A 25,876-nucleotide genomic window follows, 5' to 3' on the forward strand; every position below is an offset into this window, starting at 1 on the left:
CAAGTATATACCGAATAACAGGGTTGCAGGACCATATGGCATCCCCAATTCTTAGCTTCCTTTGGAACCACCACACTGCCCTCCAGATGGGCTGCACCATTCTACTTTCCCACCAACGGTGATTAAATGCATCCCTTTCTCCACATTTTCTCCAGCACTTATATACCTCTGTTTGTTTATTTATTTATTTTTAGAGTCCCCAAAGAATATATTCCAGTGTTAGATCACATTTTATATTCAATTCATCTCTCCTATAAAATATTTAGTCCTGGTGCTACATTTTAAAAAACTAAACCCCCCACGGAGTCTGCAAGATAGTAACAAAATCTGTATCATCTACTATCCCTATACTTACACCTTCATAGTAATCTTCAGATTCACAATATGACACTTCATCAGACTTGCTGCAAGCATCTTTTAATGTTTCTAGAAAAGATGATTTGATTTCTTCTTCTGTGGAATGACCTGAAATTACTTGCGGGTGCTTCTTTGCAGAATACCATTTTCTTACGTCTGTAATAGGCACACTGCCAGTTTTATTGAAATCCAGTTTAATAAATGCCTTTCGAACAAACGAGTTCCTATATTCATTCATTTCACCAATAATGGTACGTGTGAATTCTCCATAATCAAACTTGTCATTGCAATTGCCATTCAAAAGCAGCCTCAATGACTCAAAATCCTTTTCAGACACTTCTAAATGAAATACTTTTAGAGCTTGCTTAAAATCTGCCTTATCTAAAAGTCCATTTCCTTCCTTGTCCAATTGTTTTAAGTATTTTTCCAATCCAGTCAAAATATGAACACCTTTTTTATGCAGTTTTTCTTTTAGCACATCTTGAATGGTCTTTAAGACCAGCTTATTATTGTCTTCTTGACTAATTCCAGCATCCTCATGCTCCACAGAAGTCGTTTTAAGAGAATCCAAAGCTATCTGATAAATACTTGTGATTCGAAGTATAAACGGTGTGTTTTCTTGTATGCTTTCTGGAAGGCTGGGATGATCAGAACTCAAAAATGTCAAATTTGCACCTGACAGGAGATGGCCCCATGGTTGTGGCCGGCCATGGAAAGGAAACTACACAAAAAAAGAGCCTTCTGTTTATTTTTAAAACGTTTTATTCACACATCATACATTCCCTTTTAAGTAAACAATCAGAGGTTCCCAGTCTAATCACATAATTATGCATTCACCACCACTATCTATATGAGAGCTTTTCCATTTCTTCCACCAAGAAAGATGAAGAGGAGAAAAAAGAAGAAAAGAAAGAAAAAAATGACAACTAAAAAGCAACAAAACTAAAAATAAAATAAAATGAAAAGGTCAGACTACAACACCAATGCCTAGAATCCCATACCCCTCCTTTATATCCCCTCTTATAGACATTTAGCTTTGGTATATTGCCCTTGTTACAATTAATGGAAGCATATTACAATGTTACTGGTAACTATAGACTCTAGTTTGCATTGATTGTATTTTTTCCCCAATACCATCCCATTTTCAACACCTCACAAAGTTGACATTCATTGGTTCTCCCTCATGTAAAAACATTCTTATTTTTTGTAAATTTAATCACTGTCATTGCCCACTCTAGGTTTAACTAAGTTATTCCATCCCAGTATTTATCTTCTATCTTTCCTTCTGGTGTCCTACATACCCCTAACCTTCCTCTTTCAACCATAGTCATAGTCATATTTGTTCAGTGAACTCACAGTATTGTGCTACCATTACCCACTATTATGCTATCCATTTCTGGATCTATACAGTCAATCCTATTGAACATTCTGTACTCCTTCAGCATCAAATATCTGATCTTTACCCTCTTTCTATGTCTTGGCATCTTCATTTCTATACTCTTCTCCAAACCTCTCTCTCCTGTCTCTTCCTGTCTGTCTGTAGCTCTCCCTTTAGTATTTCTTGTACAGGAGGTCTGCTGTTCACGAACTCTCTCAGTGTCTGTTGATATGTAAATATTTTTAACTCTCCCTCACTTTTTTTTTTTAATCATCATTTTATTGAGATATATTCACATACCACGCAGTCATACAAAACAAATCGTACTTTCGATTGTTTATAGTACCATTACATAGTTGTACATTCATCACCTAAATCAATCCCTGACACCTTCATTAGCACACACACAAAAATAACAAGAATAATAATTAGAGTGAAAAAGAGCAATTGAAGTAAAAAAGAACACTGGGTACCTTTGTCTGTTTGTTTCCTTCCCCTATTTTTCTACTCATCCATCCATAAGCTAGACAAAGTGGAGTGTGGTCCTTATGGCTTTCCCAATCCCATTGTCACCCCTCATAAGCTACATTTTTATACAACTGTCTTCGAGATTCATGGGTTCTGGGTTGTAGTTTGATAGTTTCAGGTATCCACCACCAGCTACCCCAATTCTTTAGAACTTAAAAAGGGTTGTCTAAAGTGTGCGTAAGAGTGCCCTCCAGAGTGACCTCTCGGCTCGTTTTGGAATCTCTCTGCCACTGAAGCTTATTTCATTTCCTTTCACATCCCCCTTTTGGTCAAGAAGATGTTCTCCGTCCCACGATGCCGGGTCTACATTCCTCCCCGGGAGTCATATTCTACGTTGCCAGGGAGATTCACTCCCCTGGGTGTCTGATCCCACGTAGAGGGGAGGGCAGTGATTTCACCTTTCAAGTTGGCTTAGCCAGAGAGAGAGGGCCACATCTGAGCAACAAAGAGGCATTCAGGAGGAGACTCTTAGGCACAAATGTAGGGAGGCCTAGCCTCTCCTTTGCAGCAACCGTCTTCCCAAGGGTAAAACTTATGGTAGAGGGCTCAACCCATCAAACCACCAGTCCCCTATGTCTGTGGTCATGTTAGCAACCATGGAGGTGGGTTAGGCGAATACCCCTGCACTCTCCACTTTTAAAGGACAGTTTTGCTGATACAGGATTCTCAGTTGGCAGTTTTTCTCTTTCATTGTCTTGAATATATCATACCACTGCCTTCTGGCTTCCATGGTTTCTACCGAGAAATCTGCACTTAGTCTTATTGAGCTTCCCTTCTCTTTGTCTTTGACCTTTGACAATCTGATTAGTAAGTATCTCAGAGTAGGTCTTTTTGGATCAGTTCTGTTTGGGGTATGCTGCACTTCTTGGACCTGTAATTTTATTTCTTTCAAAAAGAGTTGGGAAATTTTTGTTGATTATTTCCTCAATTATTCTTTATGCCCCTTTTCCCTTTTCTTCTCCTCCTGGGACACCTGTAACATATATTCCTATGCTTCATGTTGTTCTTTACTTCCCTGAGCCCCAGCTTATATTTTTCCATTGTTTTCCCTGTCCTTTTGTGTGTAGGATTTCAGATGTTCTGTTCTCTAGTTCTGAAATCCTTTCTTCTAAAAAAAAAAAAAAAAGAAAAAAGAAAGAATTCTTTCTTCTGCCTCTCCAAGTCTGCTGTTATGTGTCTCCATTGTGTTTTTCATTTCTTCTATTGTGCCTTTCATTCCTATAAGTTCTGCCATTTGTTTTTTCAAGCTTACAAATTCTTCCTTATGGTCACCCAGTGTTTTCTTTATATTCTTCATCTCTTTTGTCACATTTTCTTCCTGTTCATTGATTTGATTTAGAAGATTTGTTTGAACATCTTTAATTGTTTTGCCTGTTGAATCTTGGTTGAGGTGTTAGTTTGTTCCTTTGACTGGGCCATATCTTAATGTTTCCTGGTGTGGCTCATGATTTTTTTTTCTGTCCAGGCATATGATTTTCTTGATTAGTTTATTCCATAAGTTGTTTTCTCTTTTTTGTCTTGGGTTTTCTTGTTGGTTTTCTTTGATCTCTTTATTTCTTTGTTTCTCTCATTGGCCAGTTGTCAGATTGGCTCTGCCCCACAGTCTTACCCCCAAAATTAGGCACCCACCATGGCCTGCCACAGGGATGGGAGGTAGGCACTGGGCACCCCAGCAAGTTCACTGTGTATGGTAATATAGCTCTGCTGACTTCCAGTGGTGCTGTTTTCTGCCAGCTAGCAAAACGTGGGTTTGTTTTAGAACCCTGCTTTGACAGTTAGGTTGTCCGTATTTCTCAGCCAAAACTGGAGTGGGTTTCTGTGCAGGGCATGTAGACCAGCTCCTGTGGTCCAAAGGGCTTCTATTCCCTTGCACTTTCCAGACTGTCCAGCAGATGGTGTTGTTCAGTAACTTAGTCACCCTCTGAGGCTGCTTTGCCTCTGAGCACAGGCTGCATCTACCCAGGTGAACTGAAACTGTGGCATTCCTTGCCCTCACTTTGTTGGCCAAAATCAGGCTCAGTGTGGGGCTACACCTGTGGCCGAGTACTCCTTCAGGTGACCCAGTACTCCAGCCATTCCCAAGGCAAGGAAATGGCTACTTCCCTCAAGGGTTGGGCAAGAGTCGACATTTTCTCAGACTCTTTGTTCCTCACTGACCTGGGCCTTGAATTGTCCTCCTCTGTCCTCTGGGTCTTCAAACGGTGGGCATATGTCTCACTGATGTGAGAGATTTTAAAGTCTGTGTCCCTGGTGGGAGGGGTCCCATCTGCTAATTCTGTGCCTTTCCCACACAGAGACTGAGTGAGGGGGAGGAGTGAGGGAAGATTCCTACCTGATATTTCTTGTCTTTCTTCAATTCGGCATCTGCAGGGCCCTTCTCCAGTCTATAACCTCCTCTAGAGTTCCAAGCAATTCAGAATTGTCCGTTTTTTCATTGAATCTCTGGAGAAGAGTTTTCAGTAGTGGTTTGCATTGCCATGTTGATGATGTCTCCCTGGTTGCTTTTTGGTAAGATCACAAGCTCTGAAATCACAGAGACTTTGATTCAAGTTTGCTCTGACACATCCTACCTCCGTGTGCCCACAGAGCTGTTGGGTGGGGTCGTGCAGGATGCTTCCGGCCCAAGGGTGCAAGACTCAGAAATAGAGCCTAGAATCCAGTCCCCTCCCTCTTCTGCTCTTTAAGCCCTGGTACAAGAGCTGCTTCCATTTGGAAGAAGAGGTTTAATTTTCTTACTAGCACAAAGGCACCAATCACTCGCCAAACCATATGCTCTTAGGATGCATTCACCAGAAGGGACTCCCTTTTTCTAATTTATGCAAAGCATCATGAGCCAGTGGATGAACTAGTGCTGGCCCTATGACCTTGGACCTTTTATGCTTTCGTAATTCTCAGTTTCCTCATCTGGAAAGCGTGGGTATTAACACTCACTTAAAGGAATTTTTTGTGCAGTGATATGTGTAAGCCAGGTATCCAGTGTCTGGGTGATAATTGCTCAATAGACAGTGACTGTTCTCATCTTCATGGTACCTACCTCAATTATTTGCTCCGAGGATAAGTTTTGTAAAAAAAAAATCACAGAACACCTGTCCTGTGTTAAATAAATGTTAGTGTTTTTTCCCCCTCTTTTGCCCCTAGTATTCAATAATATCATGATAAATAGCAGCAACCCTGGGTGGGGTGGGAATTGAGGAGGAGAGATCCATTAAAACAGGGATCAGGGAACTCCTCATGCTTGAGGTTGAGTTTAAATTGGGATTTCCATGAAGGATGCTTGGAAAGGAGGACGAATGTACAAAAGCAGTGGGAGATGTAACTGAAATTGTCTGTCTATTCTCACTGTCTTAACCCATTAACTAAATATCTAAAAGAAATCTTAAGAAGAGAAGAAATAGTATTGGACAACTTGGGTGCCTCTTTGGAAGTGGCAGTGGTTGGATATTCTTTAGTGCAGGAGCCTTACTTAGAGGTCTCAGTGGACTGCTGGAGGGCTGATAAGTGCTCCCTGGGGAACATGCCTGAGTTCCAGGAGGGCTGGCTGTGGAGTTGCAGCCGCAAGGCATGGAGAATATAATGTCTACAGTTATGCTGGTGACATTTCAGCCAGTGGGGAGAGCCACGAGCAGTAACAAATGTTGGCATCACCATTAACTGCTATCCCTTCAGACCCTTTCTGTCAACAAGCCTGGCTACTGCTAATTGCCTAGAAGAGAGAGGGGAATGTTTTGTTTTCATCCCATGTTTGAAGACCCAGTTAGTTAATCCAAGGGTCTTAGAGAACAAAAGGAAGCTGTCCTCCAACCTCCAGCTATTTTAAAGATAGTATAAGTCTTGCAAATTTTCATATCATCAAATACAAACATAAAAAGTTTTATTGCTCTCTTCCAGTCTGATGCTTTGTGGATCAGATCTGGAGTCTAGCTCTGTCTCTGCCTCTAATGCCTGTGTGACTCTGGGCTAGTCATTTAACCCTTCTGAACCTCTGTTTTCATTGTTTAGATAAGATTTTCTTGACCACTATTTCTAAAAGAGCCTTTTCCCCTTATTATTATTATTATTATTATTATTATTATTATTTTTGCAGGAAAGAAAGCTTTATTCATATAAAATCCAAATACAAACAATTTATTAAAGAGACGTACAAATTTCTATATTTAATGTAGAATAGCTCCAAGTCAAATGGGGGTTCTCCTGGGTGAACCTCTTGGACCATCTTAGATGCCAGGATCTTCTCAATGATGTTTGCATCATCTTCTGGAGGCTCATTGTTGTGCTACCATCTCCCAAAATTGTGTTCCAAACCACGCACTCTTGTCTTCTGTCACCCTGTAGTGCTCCCTTTAGTATTTCCTGTAGGACAGGTGTCTTGTTCACAAAGTCTCTCATTGTCTGTTTGTCAGAAAATATTTTGAGATCTCCCTCATATTTGAAGGACAGCTTTGCTGGATATAGGATTCTTGGTTGGCGGTTTTTCTCTTTCAGTATCTTAAATATATCACACCACTTCCTTCTTGCCTCCATGGTTTCTGCTGAGAGATCCGCACAGTCTTATTAAGCTTCCTTTGTATGTAATGGATTGCTTTTCTCTTGCTGCTTTCAGGATTCTCTCTTTGTCTTTGACATTTGATAATCTGATTATTAAGTGTCTTGGCATAGGCCTATTCATATCTCTTCTGTTTGGAGTACGCTGCGCTTCTTGGATCTGTAATTTTATGTCTTTCATAAGAGATGGGAAATTTTCATTAATTATTTCCTCTATTATTGCTTCTGCCCCCTTTCCCTTCTCTTCGCCTTCTGGGACACCAATGATATGTACATTATTGTACTTTGTTTCATCCTTGAGTTCCCAGAGACGTTGCTCATATTTTTTCATTCTTTTCTCCATCTGCTCCTTTGCGTATAGGCTTTCAGGTGTTTTGTTCTCCAGTTCCTGAGTGTTTTCTTCTGCCTCTTGAGATCTGCTGTTGTATGTTTCCATTGTGTCTTTCATCTCTTGTGTTGTGCCTTTCATTTCCATAGATTCTTCTAGTTGTTTTTTTGAACTTTTGATTTCTGCCATATACATGTCCAGTGCTTCCTTTACAGCCTCTATCTCTTTTGCAATATCTTCTCTAAACTTTTTGATTTGATTTAGCATTAGTTGTTTAAATTCCTGTACCTCAGTTGAAGTGTACATTTGTTCCTTTGACTGGGCCGTAACTTTGTTTTTCTTAGTGTAGGTTGTAATTTTCTGTTGTCTAGGCATGGTTTCCTTGGTTATCCAAATCAGGTTTTCCCAGACCAGAACAGGCTCAGGCCCCAGAGGGAAGAAATAGTCAGTGTCTGGTTTCCCTGAGGGTGTGTCTTAGAAAATTGCTCCACCCTTTGATGCCTCGGGTCACTGTGCTTTTCTGCCCAGCAGGTGATGCCTGTTAGCCTATAATTCTTGACTGGTGTGAGGAGGTATGGTGGTGTTCCCCCAGGCTCTGGGGTCTGGTTCTGAATGGAAAGGGCCCCACCCCTTTCCTCCTAGAGAAGACAAACCCCCCAGGTGGAGGTCATTAGCATTTCAGTGGTCTTGCTCTCTGCTTGTGCTGTCTCCGCCCTTCCCCGAGTCACAGCCCTGGAAACTGAAAATGACTGGAGCTTTCTCCACTGAGCCAAAAAAGAAACAGTCCCCTTCAGACCCAGTCCAAGGCAACCTTCCGGCTCTCCCAGGTCAGTCGTCACCCAAAGCCTCTGTCTGTTTTTGGGGATGCGTACCTGTAGTGAGCAGTTCACACTTGCTACTTAAAACCCCAGTTGGAGCTCAGCTGAGCTATATTTGCTTGATGGGAGAGAGCTTCTCTCTAGCACCACGAGGCTTTGCAGCTCGGGCTATGGGGGAGGGGGTCTCACGACTTGGTTCCGCAGGTTTTACTTACAGATTTTATGCTGTGTTCTCGGGCATTCCTCCCAATTCAGGTTGGTGTATGATGAGTGGATGGTCTCGTTTGTCCCCCCGCAGTTATTCTGGATTATTTACTAGTTGTTTCTGGTTTTTTGTAGTTGTTCCAGGGGGACTACTTAGCTTCCACTCCTCTCTATGCCGCCATCTTGCCCGAGTCCCTCCCCTTATTATTTTTATAGCACCATCAGTTTTATTTCCTTTCAAGGACTTATCAAAAGTTTCAATACTCTATATATTCATTCTTATCAATGTTTTAAAATTCTGTCTTTCCAGTCTAGCAGAGACAATGGCTGTCTGTCTTGTACACTCTTGTATTCCTAGCATACAAGATAGAACTTTAGTAATAGGAGGTACAAGAATAAGAATATTGTTTAACTAAGAATCGATAGTATTCATTAAGTAAATGGAAGTTTTTTGAAAAGAGCAAACTAGCAAACTATTCCATAAATTTAAGGGATTATTGAAGATTTTATTTGCAATTTAGTATTTATTTCCTGCTTGTTTTTCCTGCTAGTTCACTCTTGGGTTAAAGGTAAAATCAGGAGAAGAATGATCTGAAACACCTGGCTCACAGGCACTTACTGTTAGAGTCTAAAATGACCATTTTTAATCCAAGGTGATTTTTGTGGGCTTTAAGGGACATCACTCTGACCTTAGGATCCTTTCTTCACTGTTAGTCACAGAGCTCCAGTTCTACTGAGACATTGCTTATTTGATTAAGGTCTTGTATCTCAAGTGCAAATAACATAGGAAAGAGAGAACCCATTTATACATTATTGATTGTTAAAGTTTACCAGGATAAGTAGCAGTTGCCATTCGGTGAAGTAAGAGCAGGGATCTGATATAAGGGCATCACATAGACATGTATACACATACACATTTCCCTATAAACAAGCAATAAATTCAGGCATAATGCAAAGCAAGTCTGTTTACAGCCCATCAAAGGCTTTTGATAATAACAACAACAAATAATAGTTTCAATTTATTATGCCTTATTATGCCAGACCTTGTGGTAGGTGTTTGTAGGACTCATTTTTTTAAATCTTTCCTTAAAAGGTCGTTTTGAAGATTAAGTCAGATTATAGCATAAGACGCAGCTGTAGAATCAGCTGGCTGGCTACCCAAATCCATTTGCTCCCCTTTCTTGAGTAATAGAGCTGTAGCTTGGATGTGGCTTCTCAGCCTAGAACTGCAGTTGCCGACCACCCCGGTGACACCCCATGACTAAGCTTTCGTCAGTGAAGGATGAGCGGAAGTGATGTATGCAAATCCCTCCTCACTTGCTTAAGAACTTTTTGGTTCTGGACTTTTTTTCTCTTCTTGCTTGTGGAGGTCTTATGTTAAACATGGCATCTCAGCTGTCATCTTTGTTCTGTAAATGACTACATAAACCCTGGACTTTATGTAAATGAGAAACAAAGTTTTTATTTTGCTTGAGCTACTGAACTTTAGGAACTCTTTATTTTTTATTATTATTTTTTAAAATATAGCAGCTATCATTACCGCTGGCTAATAAAAAAATTAAGGAAAGTTCCTGGAACATAGAAAGAACTGAATAAAAGCTTTCTATTATAATCATTTTTATGACTAGTAGTAATTAGCCTCACAACAACCCCTTTTCAGATGAGGATTATGGTAGGGGATACGATGAGTACTGGAAACCTATGTGCTACAGGAGGCAGAAATGAAGTTCTGATGAATGGAACAAGAAGGTTCCATTGGAGGAGGTGGTTATTTTGATTACTGGTTATTTTGATTACTGATTTGAAATCCATCTTATTTTTGGTAATCACATTTTGGGGGCCCTGTTCAGCAAACCTTTATGATAATGAGAAACTGAAAATAGAAGATACCCTTAAGAGTAGAGAGATTCAGAGTAAAACATGGAAGGGAAGCTATTCCAGCATATGAAGAGCCCCATAAAGCTTAAGTCTAAGGGGATAGAAGAGGAAACGAGTATTTCTTCTCAGTCCTCAGAGCAAGCATTGGCCCTTTGAAAAGTCCAAATTTCCAAGGGGCAGTTTCCTAAAGCCTGTGAGCAGCTCTGACTGCCATGTGTATGAGTTGGAGCTAGATGATGGAAGAAGGATTCTGTATTTCCTTTTTAAAATGTGGGTTCCTCTGTCTATTCTTCACTGAGGCATTTTCTCTTATCCTATCAGCTTGTTTTATTTTTCTAGCCCCAAAATGGCCTGGGCTAAAACAGTGTTGACTCATAAAGAGGGGAGAAATAGTCGTTGGAAATCCATTAGTTCCAAGAGGAGGACTGGGGTCGTGGCCTTGGAGAGCAGCTCCCTCGGCCAGTCTTCCCTTCTGCCCACAATGGATTTTATGATTCCAACAGGCCCCACAAGTCCAGGAAAACCTGCATCTCATTTCTGCTGAAATATGTTTTCAATTTCGGATTTGCGTTTCCAGATTGACTTGTGAACATCTAAAGGACTCAATGTCACTGTGACATAATGTTCCCCAAAGGCCAGTTGGCCGTCAGCAGAGAAGTGGGCAGTGATTAGCTGGCTGTCAGTGGCCAGGGGTGCTGATGTGACTGCAGAAGCCAACGCGGGAAAACCGAGAAGGAAAGACGAGAAAACAGAGGGTGTTGGTGGGGAGGGTCCATGGCACAAGAGGGCCTTTATAAGCTGGAGGGGCTGCTAAAAGATGAAATGTGAAGAGACTGGGGACAAAGATGGAAATGTTAAAGATAACTGAGAATGTGTTTAGAAGACCCCTTTCAATAGAAAAAAGTTCTAGGAAATCATTGCCAAACTCAGGGATGGGAACCAGACAAAAGGAAACTGGGATCTTTTTTGGTAGAAATGTGTGTGTATTTAGTGAGATTCAAAAAAGGTCTGGGGGCTAATCATGGTGTAATGGTTTTAAAAATTATGATAGTAATAGTTTTTTTTTTAAAGTAGTAATTCCAACAACCACTGCTAGCATCTGGGAACATCTGATAACATGCTAGACACCTGGCTGAGCACTTTAGGTCGAGTGCCTCATTTAATCATTTGTGAGGGTATTAATTTCTCTGTTTTACAGGAAAGAACAATAAAAATCAATAGATTTAAAAAGTTGTAACTTCCTCCCCTTCCTCTGCATATTTCCTCTCTAAAACAGTGGTTTGATCAAGATTTATTTAAGGAGTTGTTTGAAGGGGAAAAGGAATCACAAAAGCATATCCAGGGCGTATGGGGAAGGGGGGAGGGAGCTATCCTATTATATTTGTTTTATTAATAATGAAGATGGTGTTAATTGGCTTTTAAAAAAATTATTAGTTTATGTATATGAATTTTTCCCCAGTAGGAAAGGAGATACTCTGATTGGCTTAGCCTGATTCATTATATTTTAGGGACAGTTGAATTCAAAATTCCATCCCATACATAATTGAGAATCATGAAAGGAGGTGTTGCCTTAAGATGTGTCTCTGGGACTTTTATGGGAGAGTGGTCTGTGGGGAAGACAGCCCTTTTCGAATATTGGCCTGAGAGCCTTCTGGGAGAAAAGCCATGCCATTTGCTCAGCAAGGCTTTTCACTATATTGAATATTTTGTTGAATTTTTTTCCCTGTAAATCTCTGCCATTAAAAAGTCCCCTCAGAGGGGCTGCCCTCTGAAAAATTAGAAAGTTCCAAACTTAATAGTGAGAGCCTCTACAATCCTCTTTATGTCCCTTTTTATCCCTGCCTCCCCCCAATCCTATTCCATTTCACCCTGATACCAGTTTATTTATCAGAGTGGGTTTGTGTTTAAATGAGAAATGAGATCAAGTGGACAGCAAGTTTGAATCCAAGATCAAGTAGATCTGGAATTGTCTCCAAATAATAGTCTATAGATATGGGACTTCTTTTTTTATTATTTTTTTATTTATTAGAGCAGTTGTATGTTTATAGAAATGTCATGCAGAAAGTCCAGAGTTTATAAACACACACACACACACACACACACACACACACACACATACACACATATACACACACACACACACACCCTCCTCTCATACACACAGTTTCCTCTGTTTTGAACACTTTGCACTAGTGTGGTACCTTTGTAACAATTCATGAAACAATATAATTATAATTCTCCTATTAACATTAAGCCTCTGTTTACCTTAGATTTCACTCTTTGTGTTGTACAGCCTCTGTTTACCTTAGATTTCACTCTTTGTGTTGTACAGTTCTGTAGGTTTGTATTTGTGTGTGTGGTAACTTACATACAACTTAAAATTTTCCTTTTTATCCCTTTTCACATTTATAGTTAAGGGGTATTAATTACATATGCAAAGTTGTACCTCCATCCTCTAAAACTTTTTCATCACCTTAGATAAAAACTCCATGAGGCCTTGAACATTAACTCACCATTCCCCAAGTCCCCACTCGGCCCCTGGTAACCTTTTTATTCTGACTTTATCAATATACATCTTCTTCTTATTTCATATAAGTCAGATCATACAATATTTGTCCTTTTTTGTCTGGTTTATTTCACTAAACATGATGTCTTCAAGGTTCATCCATGTTGAACATGCATCAGAACTTCATTCCTTTTTACAATCAAATATGAATTATATTCCATTATCTGTGTATACTATTTTGCTTATCCATTTATCGGTTGATGGATACTTGGGTTGCTTACACCTTTTGGCAATTGTGAATAATGCTTCTAGGAACATTGGTGTGCAAATGTCTGTTCAAGTCCCTGATTTCAACTCTTTGGGGTATTAGAAATAGGATTGCTGGATTATATGGTAATTCCCTACCTCATTGTCTGAGGAAACGCCAAATTGCTTTCCACAGAGGCTGCAACAATTTACATTCCCACCAACAATGTATGAGTGTTCTGTTTCTGCATATCCTCTCTAACACTTGTTATTTTCTGTTTTTTTTTAGTAGTAGCTATTCTAATGGATGTGAGATGGAATCTCATTGTTTCTGATTGCATTTTCCTAATGGGAATGACTTTAAGTGTCTTTTCATGTGGTGTGTATTTGGATTCACATTGATTCTTTTAATTTTTTTTATTAGCAGTTGTGAGTTTATGAAACAATCATGCATAAAATACAAGATTCTTGTACACCAGCCCACCACTAACACCTTGCATTGGTGTGGAACATTTGTTACTATTATCGATAGCACTTTTTAAAATGTACTATTTTTTTTAATAGTAGTTACCTTTGTTACAGTTGATGAAAGATTATGAAAATAATTCTATCACCCATTATTTACATTAGGTGTTTTTCCCCATATACCAACCTATTATTACTACCTTATTTTAGTATCATAGATTTGTTATAATTCATGAAAGAACATTCTTATAGTTCTATTAGCTATAACCCACCATCTATAGTAGGGTTTGCTGTGTTGTACAGTCCTATGTTTTATCTTTTAATTTTTATTTTAGTAATACGTATATCTTAAAGTTTCCTCTTTTAACCACATTCACCTATACAATTCATTGTGTTGATTATGATCACAATAATGTGCTTCCATCACCACTGTCCATTTCCAGACCTCTACCATCAGCTTAAATAGAAATTCTTTTCAAGCTAAGCATCAGTTCCCATTCTCTAACCCCAATTTGTCTCCTGGTAATTTATATTCTAGATTCAAACTCTTTCAGTTTGCTTATTATAATTAGTTCATAACAGTGAAATCATACAATATTTGTCCTTTTTTTGCCTGGCTTATTTCACTCAACATAATGTCCTAAAGTTGTTGCATGCATCAGGACTTCATTCTTTTTCCTGCTGAATAATATTCTGTGATAGGTATATACACATTTTGTTTCTGCATTCATTGGTTGATGGACATTTGAGTTGCTTCCATCTTTTGGAAATTGTGAATAATGCCTCTGTGCTATTATCTGTCCAAGGGCCTTCGACTTCATTTTTCTTTTTCAAGATGTTCTTGGCTATTTGGGGCAATCTTGTTTGGGCAGAGGTATTAGTGTTGATTAGATTGTAATTCTTTGATTGAGTGTTTCCGTGGAGATGTGATCACTAAGCTGTGGGCGAGATCTTTCTTTGGATAATTTCCATGGAGGTGTGGCCCTGCCCATTCAGCATGGGCATTGATTGGTTTACTGGGGCACTATATAACCTCAGACAGAAGGAGTGAGCATGCTACAGCCAAGAGGGATATTTTGAAGAATGCACAGGAGCTGAGAGAGGAGCTGCAGATGAGAGACAGTTTGAAGATGGCTGTTGAAAGCAGACTCTTGCTCCGGACAAGCTAAGAGAGGACAAGTGCCCGAAGAGTAACTGAGAGTGACATTTTGAAGAGGAGCTGCGTCCTAGAGAGGAATGTCCTGAAAGAAAGGCATTTGAAACCAGAACTTGGAGCAGACGCCAGCCATGTGCCTTCCCAGCTAACAGGTTTTCCAGACACCATTGGGCGTCCTTCAGTGAAGGTACCCAAGTGTTGATGCATTACCTTGGACACTCTATGGCCTTCAGACTGTAACTGTGTAACCAAATAAACCCCTTATATAAAAGCCGATCCATTTCTGGTGTTTTGCGAAAAGGCAGCATTAGCAAACTAGAGCAACCTTGTATCCTACCACTTTGCTGACCTCATTTATTAGCTCTAGTAGCTTTGTTAAAGATTTTTTTTTTGGATTTTCTAAATAGGACCATGTCATCTGCAAATAGTGAAAGTTTTACTTCTTCCTTTCCAATTTGGATGTTTTTATTTCTTTTTCTTGCCTAACTGCTCTAGCTAGAACTCCTAGCATAATGTTGGATTACAGTGGCCACAGTGAGGATCCTTGTCTTGTTCCAGATTTTAAAGGGAAAGCTTTCAATCTTTGGCCATTGAGTATGATATTAACTGTGGGGTTTTTTTATATATGCCCTTTCCAGTTCTCCACCTGTCATTGATACCAAGTTTCATTCCATTGTGGTCAAAGGAAATGCTTTGTAAAATTTCTATCTTTTAAAATTTATTTAAACTTGTTTTGTGATCCAACATGTGGTCTATCCTGGAGAATGATCCATGAGCACGTGAGAAGAATGTATATCCTGCTGTTTTGGGGTGCAATGTTCTGTATATGTCTGTTAGGTATATTTCACTTATCATATTTAAGTTTTCTGTTTCCTTATTGAGTCTCTGTTTAGATGTTCTATCTATTGATGAAGTCTCCAACTGTTATTGTAGGGATATCTATTTCTCCTTTCCATTTTGCCACTGTTTGCTTCATATGTTTTTGGGGTACCATGGTTGGGTTCATAGATATTTATGATTGCTCTTTCTTCTTAGTGGATTACCCCTTTTGTTAATCTCTAGTGTCTTTCTTTGTCTCTTATAGCAGTTTTGTGTTTAAAGTTTATTTTGTCCAATATTATTGTAGCTACCCCAGATCTCTTTTGGTTACTGTTTCCAAGGAATATCTTTTTCCAACCTTTCACTTTCAACCTATTTGTGTTTTGGGGTCTAAGATGAGTCTCTTGTAAACAGCATAAAGTTGGATCATGTTTTTGATTCTGCCAATCTGTGTCTTTTGATTGGGAAGTTTAATCTATTAACATTCAGTGTTATCACTGTAAAGGCATTTTATCCTGTGGTTTTATGTCATATTTTTTTGGGTCTCTCTTCTTACCATTTTGATTACCCTTACTGATGATCTTCATTTCTTCACTCTATTCCAAGCTTCTCTCTCCTGTCTTTTCCTTTCTGCCTGCAGAACTCCCTTTAGTATTTCTTGTAGGGTGGGTCTCATGTTGAAGAACTCTCGCAGTTTCTGTTTATCTGTGATTATTTTAAACTCACCCTTTTTTTTTTTTGCTTTACTTGTCTTTTTTTTAAATCTTTTTTAATTATTCATTTTATTGAGATATATTCACATACCACGCAGTCATACAAAACAAATCGTACATTTGATTGTTCACAGTACCATTACATAGTTGTACATTCATTACCAAAATCAATCCCTGACACCCTCATTACCACACACACAAAAATAACCAGAATAATAATTAAAGTGAAAAGGAGCAACTAAAGTAAAAAAGGAACACTGGGCGCCCTTGTCTGTTTGTTTGTTTCCTTCCCCCACCTTTCCACTCATCCATCCACAAACTAGACAAACGGGAGTGTGATCCCTATGGCACTCCCCAATCCCACTGTCTCCCCTCATAAGCCACATTTTTATACAACTGTCTTCGAGATTCATGGGTTCAGGGTTGTAGTTTGATAGTTTCAGGTATCCACCACCAGCTACCCCAATTCTTTAGAACCTAAAAAGGGTTGTCTATATTGTGCGTAAGAGTGCCCACCAGAGTGACCTCTCGGCTCCTTTTGGAATCTCTCTGCCACTGAAGCTTATTTCATTTCCTTTCACATCCCCCTTTTGGTCAAGAAGATGTTCTCCATCCCACGATGCCAGGTCTACATTCCTCCCTGGGAGTCCTATTCCACGTTGCCAGGGAGATTCACTCCCCTGGGTGTCTGATCCCACGTTGGGGGGAGGGCAGTGATTTCACCTTTCAAGTTGCCTTAGCTAGAGAGAGAGGGCCACATCTGAGCAACAAAGAAGCACTCGGGAGGAGGCTCTTAGGCACAATTATAGGGAGGCCTAGCCTCTCCTTTGCAGCAACAGTCTTCCCAAGGGTAAAATCTATGGTAGAGGGCTCAACCCATCAAACCACCAATCCTCTATGTCTGTGGTCATGTTAGCAACCATCGAGGTAGGGCAGGCCAATACCCCTGCATTCTCCACCAGCTCCTCAAGGGGGCTCTGCATATTTTTTAACTTTTTTTTTTTTTTTAACTTTTTTTTTCTAAATCAACTGTATGAAAAATAAAAAAAATTAAAAAAAAATACACTGAAAGAACATTTCAAAGAGACCATAACAAGGGAGTAAGAAAAAGACAACTAACCTAAGATAACTACTTTACTTCCAATGTTTTCTTACTCTACCCCAAGAAAGTAACCTAATATAGCAACATTTCTGTGAACTTGGTCCTACTATACCCATTAGAAATTAACAGACCATAGCATTCCTGGGCATTCCCAGCACATTAAATTTACCCATGATAGCTTATCTGTTCTTCTTGGATTATTGTTCCCCTTCCTTAATTGCTCTGTATCGCTGGTTCCCCTACATTCTACATTATAAACCATTCGTTTTACATTTTTCAAAGTTCACATTAGTGGTAGCATGTAATATTTGTCTTTTTGTGCCTGGCTTATTTCGCTCAGCATTATGTCTTCAAGGTTTATCCGTGTTGTCATATGTTTCACAACATTGTTCCTTCTTACTGCTGTGTAGTATTCCATCGTGTGTATATACCACATTTTATTTATCCACTCATCTGTTGAAGGGCATCTGGGTTGTTTCCATCTCTTGGCAATTGTGAGTAATGCTGCTATGAACATTGGCGTGCAGATATCTGTTCATGTCACTGCTCTCCGATCTTCCAGGTATATACCGAGAAGTGCAATCGCTGGATTGAAGGGTATCTCTATATCTAGTTTTCTAAGGAACTGCCAGACTGACTTCCAGAGTGGCTGAACCATTATACAGTCCCACCAACAATGAATAAGAGTTCCAATTTCTCCACATCCCCTCCAGCATTTGTAGTTTCCTGTTTGTTTAACGGCAGCCATTCTAATCGATGTGAGATGTTATCTCATTGTGGTCTTAATTTGCATCTCTCTAATAGCTAGTGAAGCTGAACATTTTTTCATGTGTTTCTTGCCCATTTGTATTTCCTCTTCAGAGAACTGTCTTTTCATATCTTTTGCCCATTTTATAATTGGGCTGTCTGTACTATCGTCATTGAGTTGTAGGATTTCTTTATATATGCAAGATATCAGTCTTTTGTCAGATACATGGTTTCCAAATATTTTTTCCCATTGAGTTGGCTGCCTCTTTACCTTTTTGAGAAATTCCTTTGAGGTACAGAAACTTCTAAGCTTGAGGAGTTCCCATTTATCTATTTTTTCTTTTGTTGCTTGTGCTTTGGGTGTAAAGTCTAGGAAGTGGCCACCTAATACAAGGTCTTGAAGATGTTTTCCTACATTATCTTCTAGGAGTTTTATGGTGCTTTCTTTTATATTGAGATCTTTGGTCCATTTTGAGTTAATTTTTGTGTAGGGGGTGAGGTAGGGGTCCTCTTTCATTCTTTTGGATATGGATATCCAACTCTCCCAGCCCCATTTGTTGAAAAGACCTTTATGACCCAGTTCAGTGACTTTGGGGGCCTTATCAAAGATCAGTCGGCCATAGATCTGGGGGTCTATCTCTGAATTCTCAATTCGATTCCATTGATCTATATGTCTATCTTTGTGCCAGTACCATGCTGTTTTGACAACTGTGGCTTTATAATAAGCTTCAAAGTCAGGGAGTGTAAGTCCTCCCACTTCGTTTTTCTTTTTTAGAGTGTCTTTAGCAATTCAAGGCATCTTCCCTTTCCAAATAAATTTGATAACTAGCTTTTCCAGGTCTGCAAAGTAGGTTGTTGGAATTTTGATTGGGATTGCATTGAATCTGTAGATGAGTTTGGGTAGAATTGACATCTTAATGACATTTAGCCTTCCTAGCCATGAACATGGAATATTTTTCCATCTTTTAAGGTCCCCTTCTATTTCTTTTAGCAGAGTTATGTAGTTTTCTTTGTATAGGTCTTTTACATCTTTGGTTAAGTTTATTCCTAGGTACTTGATTTTTTAGTTGCTATTGAAAATGGTATCTTTTTCTTGAGTGTCTCTTCAGTTTGTTCATTTCTAGCATATAGACTTATGTGTATTAATCTTGTATCCTACTTTGCTAAACTTTTTTATTAGCTCTAGTAGCTGTATCATCGATTTCTTCGGGTTTTCCAGATATAAGATCATATCATCTGCAAACAATGACAGTTTTACTTCTTCCTTTCCAATTTGGATGCCTTTTATTTCTTTGTCTTGCCGGATTGCCCTGGCTAGCACTTCTGGCACAAGGTTGACTAACAGTGGTGATAGCGGGCATCCTTGTCTTGTTCCTCATCTTAGGGGGAATGCTTTCAGTCTCTCACCATTGAGTACTATGCTGGCTGTGGGTTTTTCATATATGCTCTTTATCATATTGAGGAAGTTTCCTTCAATTCCTACCTTTTGAAGTGTTTTTATCAAAAACGGATGTTGGATTTTGTCGAATGCTTTTTCAGCATCTATTGAGATGATTATTTGATTTTTCCCTTTTGATTTGTTAATGTGTTGTAATACATTGATTGATTTTCTTATGTTGAACCATCCTGGCATGCCTGGAATGAACCCCACTTGGTCATGGTTTATGATTTTTTTAATGTGTCTTTGGATTCAATTTGCAAGTATTTTGTTGAGGATTTTTGCATCTATATTCATTAGGGAGGTTGGCCGGTAGTTTTCCTTTTTTGTAGCATCTTTGCCTGGTTTTGGTATTAGATTGATGTTAGCTTCATAAAATGAGTTAGGTAGTGTTCCATTTTCTTCAATGTTTTGAAAGAGTTTGAGTAAGATTGGTGTCAGTTCTTTCTGGAAAGTTTGGTAGAATTCTCCTGTGAAGCCATCTGGCCCTGGGCATTTATTTGTGGGAAGCTTTTTGATGACTGATTGGATCTGTTTGATTGTGATTGGTTGGTTGAGGTCTTCTATTTCTTCTCTGGTCAGTCTAGGTTGTTCATGTGTTTCCAGGAAATTGTCCATTTCCTCCCTACATTATCCAGTTTGTTGCCATACAGTTGTTCATAGTACCCTCTTATAATTTTTTTAATTTCCTCGGGATCTGCAGTAATGTCACCTTTCTCATTCATTATTTTGTTTATATGGGTCTTCTCTCTTTTTGATTTTGTCAGTCTAGCTAGGGGCTTGTCAATCTTACTGATCTTCTCAAACAACCAGCTTTTGGTATTATTTATCCTCTCTATTGTTATTTTATTCTCTATTTCATTTATTTCGGCTTTAATCCTTGTTATTTTTTTTTCTTCTACTTGGTTTAGGATTGGTTTCACCCTCATTTTTGAAGGACAGTTTTGCCAGATACAGAATTTGGGGCTGGCAGTTTTTCTCTTTTAGTACCTTAAATATATCATACCACTGCCTTCTCACCTCTATGGTTTCTTTTGAGAAGTTGGCACTTAGTCTTATTGCCGATCCCTTGTATGTTATGAATCACATTTCTCTTGCTGCTTTCAGAGTTCTTGCTTTATCTTTGGCATTTAACATTTTGATTAGTATGTGTCTTGGAGTGGTCTATTAGGATTTATTGTTAGCACTATGTTATGCTTTTATACTTCTTGGGTATGTATTTTTTATGTCTTTCATAAAAGTTAGGAAATTTTCAGTCATTATTTCCTCAAATATTCTTTCTACCCCTTTTCCCTTCTTTTCCTTTTGGGATACTCATGATGAATATGTTTGCATGCTGTCATTCAGATCCCTGAAACCATGCTCAATTTTTTTTCTATTCTTTGCTCTATTTTTCTGTCTGTAAGATTTTGATTGTCCTGTCTTCTAATTCACTGATTCCTTCTGCCTGTTCAAATCTGCTGTTGCATGCCTCTAGTGTATTTAGAATCTGTTCAATTGTGCCTCCTATCTCCCTAATTTATGTTTCTTTTTATACTTTCAAATTCTTGTTTATTCTCACACAGTGTCTTCTTAATATCCTTTATCTCTTTAGCTGTATTTTCCTTCATCTATTGGAATTGATTTAGGAGATTTATTTGAACATCTTTGATTCATTGTTACAAATTTAGTGTCTCCTCTGGTTTTAATGTGTTCCCTTCACTGAGTCATGTCTTCCTGATCCCTACTAGGCCTTGTTATTTTTTCCAATGTCTATGTATCTGATTATCTGATGAATTTACTCTGAAGGTCAGTTTCTCTCTCTTGCTTAGGGTTTTATTGTTGATTGGCTATGTGCTAAGGCTTTTCTTTGACACTTGGCTCCACTTGTTCTAAACCTTTAGAATAGCCCATGTATAACCGATCAGATTTTTTCAGCTTTTCTTCATCTGCTTCTTTTCTTGAATATGCAGTACTATTTTTAAGATTGTACTTTTGTGCAATGGTCATAACCTCTGAGAGGGAGAGAACTTCCTTTCCCCTGTTCCCTCTCTGGGAATTTTGATTTGTTTTTGTTTGGGCTCTATAGTTGTGTTTTTGTTTTTTTTTTTTTTAACACTCCTTTCATTATCTCTAGCTGCTTTTGACTGGAGGACAAATTCTGGGAGGAGGTTTACCCCAAAGAGTACTTTCCCAAGTCAGTATTTCACAGCCAGAACAGGGCCAGAGACCCACAGAGCGGGCACAGAGCAGTTCCAAAGTGCCTTGGGGAGGGGATCAAGTAGGTCACCAAAAGCCTTTAAGTTCCTCCAAGCTGTGCTTTCCTGGCTTGCCCAAGAGATGCCACCTTTCAGCAAACGGTTCCCCGCAGCTCTAAGGAGACACTGTGTCTTTAAATATCCACCACCTCTGCCTCTGTGAGGGGCAGGATTGAAACAGTGGCTGCTGCTGTCTTTGTTTAGGGTGTGTTGTAGCAGTAGCTCAGAGCTGGGACCCAGAGATCCAAATGCACTAATCAAAAGCCATGATGAGTGATTGGCCCTGCCCACCCCGTGTTTGGGGAAGAAGAATTTTATGTCCCTTTCTGACTGCAGTAGTCAGCCAGGGTCTGGATTCCAAGGCAGCCCGCCCTGAGAGTGGGGGATGGGCGCTGGCCGCTGCCACATGGAGAGAGCTACTCACTGTTTTTTACCCAAGTTCATTAACTTCTTCCTCCCACTCCTCCCTGGGTGCTGTGCAATGTTCTTCTGGCCTCCAGAGCCCCAGAACAGTTGTTTCAGACAGTCTAAGTCTGTTTAAAAAGTACTTTGGTGGAAGACTGAGTCCTGGAGCTCCCTACTCTACCATCTTCCCCAGAACCCAATCATGACTTCATTTTTAAAAATAGAAGTTTGATTTTATTGGTTCTAAAAATAGAGAAAATAATGCCAACATTTTATAGTCTGTGGTGCTTTGGAGCTATGTGCCCCAGAACAACATTCTTAAACTTAATCCATTCCTACAGTGTGAACTTATTTTAAGTAGGACCTTTTGATGAGGTTATTTCAGTTAAGCTGTGGCCCACCTCTATCAGGATAGTCCTTAATCCTATTACTGGAGTCCTTTATAAGCAGAATGAAATTCAGACATAAAGAGAGAAAGCCACAGGAAGCAAGAAGCAAAAGTTCAGTGAAACCTGGAAGAGAAAGGAGAGGCCAGAAGAGGCCGCCATGTGCATTGCCTTGTGATAGAGGAGCCCAGGACCAGGGATCGCCAGCAGCCAGCTCCAGATCACCAGTCTTCGGGAAGAAAGCATCGCCTTGATGATGCATTGATTTGGACTTTTCATAGCCTCAAAATTGCAAGCCAATAAATTGTGTTGTTTAGGCCAACCCATTGCATGGTGTTTGCTTTGGCAGCCAGAAAACTAAATCATAGTCCTTGTGGAGATCTTATGAGGTAGATAATGTGAAAGTGCTAAGCTTATTGAGCAACTTCTCAATAAATAGTAGTTTATATTTTTGAAGTCCAAGAAACCTTTAAGACTCAATGGAATAAAGCTGTCATGATGTATGAGTGCTCTGCAGGGAATGTATTTGTGGAATCTGAATTCTCAGAACTAATTCTTGCTTTCCTTGTGCCCCATAGTACATTCTTCAAGCCAGTATCATGCTACACCATCTAGTTGTTCACATGTTTGCACCCCTGCTAGATTGTGAATTTCTTGAAACTTGGGATTGTCTTTCTTATTCTTACAGATCCTATTTCAGAGCCAACCTGTACTAGATGCTTAATACTTGTTGGTTGTATGTGAATTTGCTTAATGCTTTACACATCTGTTGCACCCTGTAGGAGTCAGTTTTTTGCCAAGACTCAAGGTTAGTTTGGTTTTGTAAGACTTGCAGTGAAGGTGTTCTTCTAAAATCTTTCTTTATGGAATATCTTCCTCATTAGAATGGCCACCATCTGCCCTAGGCTGGACAAGACACCTGTGTTTTTGATGCATTTGCTAGAATAGTATGCCTATCAAACCACCTACACCTTATGTTTTTCTTATTAACAAAAATGATTTTTTCCAGAGACTTTCATTGAAATAGAAAGAGTAACAGAGTTAAGCAAATGCTTTTCTCCCTATTACTCAAAAATTCTCTTTTATTTCAAGTTTCAGGTTTTCCTTCATCTTTTGGCAACATAATGGAAGGAAAATAACAAGATCAATCTCCAAACAAAATAAAATCCGTTGAGTCAATTCTCAGACAGTTCCAGTTGGGATAATTAATGTGGGGAGTGATAAATAACCATCCAATTCCATATTTTACTCTCTAAGACTTTTTGTTGCAGCTAATTCTGTTTTCTATATCTTATATCTCTTACAAAATCTGACTCAAAAAAAAAATCCTCACAGTGGCCCAATGAGTTCCTTTTTTCCACTTTGCTTCCTTAGCTTTCTAGATTTTAGCATTGAGATATTCATAAAATTTTGCTTGTCAGGTTTTAAAAAAGAAATTCTTTTAATTGGACATTTTGGAAAAAAAATGCAATAAAAGAATCCTATTTTGTCTGATCAAATCTAACCAGAAACTTATTGCCTTGTAATGTGTTCAGTAGTGAAAAATATGAATGACTTGTCTGAACATCTTTTCCTTATCTGGAAACAACTGAGTGTTGAATGTTATTGCTGATTCTTTGACTTGGGTCACATTACACGGCCATTGTATTACTAAGGGACATTAGTAGATACTTTTAAAAAGGTATCTGTTTCAAATATAGTTGCAGCCTCTGTCTTCTTGAAGAAAACACATCCGGTCTGGCATGGGTCTGATTAGGACAGTAGCTAGCCTAGGCGTGAGGCAGTATTGAACCTATGATAGCATGACTGTTAAAAAGGCTGCCTCCATTTCTCTTCTCTCCTTTCCCCTCTGAAGGGCCCCACTGAATTGAGAAAACTTTCTGCTTCTTCAAAGTTAATGAAACCTTCCCTATTCTCTTAGCTTTGGTGCTCTGTGTGCATGACTGAGTTTTCTAAATGTCTGATAATCAGCTCTCTTCTGAGGAAGTTCTTCAGAGGTCAGAGGCTAATGGTATCAAACATCAGGCTGTCTGGTTTATTGTAAGGCTATTTGGTTAAGATCGAGATCTGAGATAAGAGTGCAGTTGCCCTAGCTGGGAAAGGAAATGGCCTCCCGTACAGCCTCCCGTACAGCATAGCAACCCCTGAAGGGAAGCAGAGAGAGGGACATAATATGACCACGTGTTAAATGGCAGTTTGCCATTCTCTATGATCATTAGATGGTTCACGTGCCTTCATTTAATACTGGAAGAGTCAAATCTCAAGTTATGGGTAAAAATTAAGACTCACCTTCAGATCTGCGCTATTAACATCAATAGCAAATCTGATGACTAGAAAGGAACTGTGAAGCAAAACAAATGAGTTTCCAGTTCCCCGGGTTTAAACCCGTACTCCCTGCATGCAGAGGTCAAAGCTCACCAGTCAAGGCGACACCTCATATTTTATTTAAGTGCTTTTCTTCTGAGATGTTGAAAGCACCTGGCAGACATTAACTATTTTGTGCAGTGAGAGGAAGATACAGATATTACCAAGTAAAGAACTACATTCAAAGATCTGAGTTCTCTGGTCCATCCAGTTTCATATGTACAGATTTTATATTCATGGTATTATGTTTCCTGTATAAACTTTCAAGGTGATTCATCATTTTAGCCAGTCACCTGATTTATAGGAAGATAACTTTATTTGGAATCTTGGAATCTTTTTTCACATGGACTTTTTAACTGCAAGAGAACTTCGAGTTTGCTCATTGTCACCTCAAAGTCCCTAGGTGTGAGATTGAGCACTCTCTTAATTACTTGTTTTCTTTTTTCTAGGTGTCACATGTATTTATTAGGAACTCTCTTAACGATGTCCAGTATCACCTTAGGAAAAGATGGTCAGCAAAACCTGACAAATAATTAAAATGTGGTGGGGAAGTGAGGGAGAGTGTTTATAGTGACACTATAGTTCAACCCCCTTTAAAAAAATTATTAGTAACATATATACAACTTAAGTTTTCCCATTTAAACCACTTTCAAGTGGACAATTCAGTAGTGTGAATTACATTCCCCATAATTTGCTACCATCACCAATATCCATTACCCTTTCCATCAGTCCCTTCATTTTTCTGATGAGGCAATTAAATTCCAGAGAACGTCCAGTCCTCATTACCAGAAATGAAGTCAAAGATGAAGACAAAGAAGAAAAAGGCTTGTGTTTATGTTGAAACTTTACTTGGAAGCTCCAGGCTTAGGGCAAGACTGGCTTAGGCACGACCTAGCCTGGGAGATGCTTTGGTCCTAGATCTACGGCTGCAGAATCTGCTTGGTTGTGAGCACCTCTGCCCCTCAGGAGAAGGGGGAATGTTACATTAAACGATTGCCATATCTTCCAACTCTAAATGTCCGTAGTGTCCTGCTATTCTTTCTGTGGATGCTATGGGTATACTTTGTTCTGAATTGGTGTGGCCTCCAAGCCATAGTTTCCGTGAAGAAGCTGATTCAAGTCTGGCTGGCCTCTGAACAAACCGGCCACATTGCTAAGCTGCCAGGTGTCTTCTGGTGCCCAGCACAGGAAGGCCAGAGAGCACTGGCTGCTCCTGACAGCAGGTCATCAGTTCCCTAGCCTCCTAGTCTCTGGGTCCC

The 25,876-nt window shown here is 39.3% G+C and overlaps 1 protein-coding gene across 1 annotated transcript in view; it reads right to left on the reverse strand.

Annotated features, from left to right (window-relative positions):
* Nucleotides 1-289: 289 nt before the first annotated feature.
* Nucleotides 290-25,876, reverse strand: part of LOC119508883 (calcyphosin-2-like) — a 55,025-nt gene continuing 29,438 nt past the window's right edge. Inside the window, exon 3 of the mRNA XM_037802608.1 lies at nt 290-1,078. Within this exon, the coding sequence (XP_037658536.1) occupies nt 290-1,078 (789 nt within the window). The remainder of the gene's footprint in view (nt 1,079-25,876) is intronic.

The sequence above is a fragment of the Choloepus didactylus genome, chromosome 14 (assembly GCF_015220235.1).
Source record: "Choloepus didactylus isolate mChoDid1 chromosome 14, mChoDid1.pri, whole genome shotgun sequence".
NCBI classification, from domain to species: domain Eukaryota; kingdom Metazoa; phylum Chordata; class Mammalia; order Pilosa; family Megalonychidae; genus Choloepus; species Choloepus didactylus.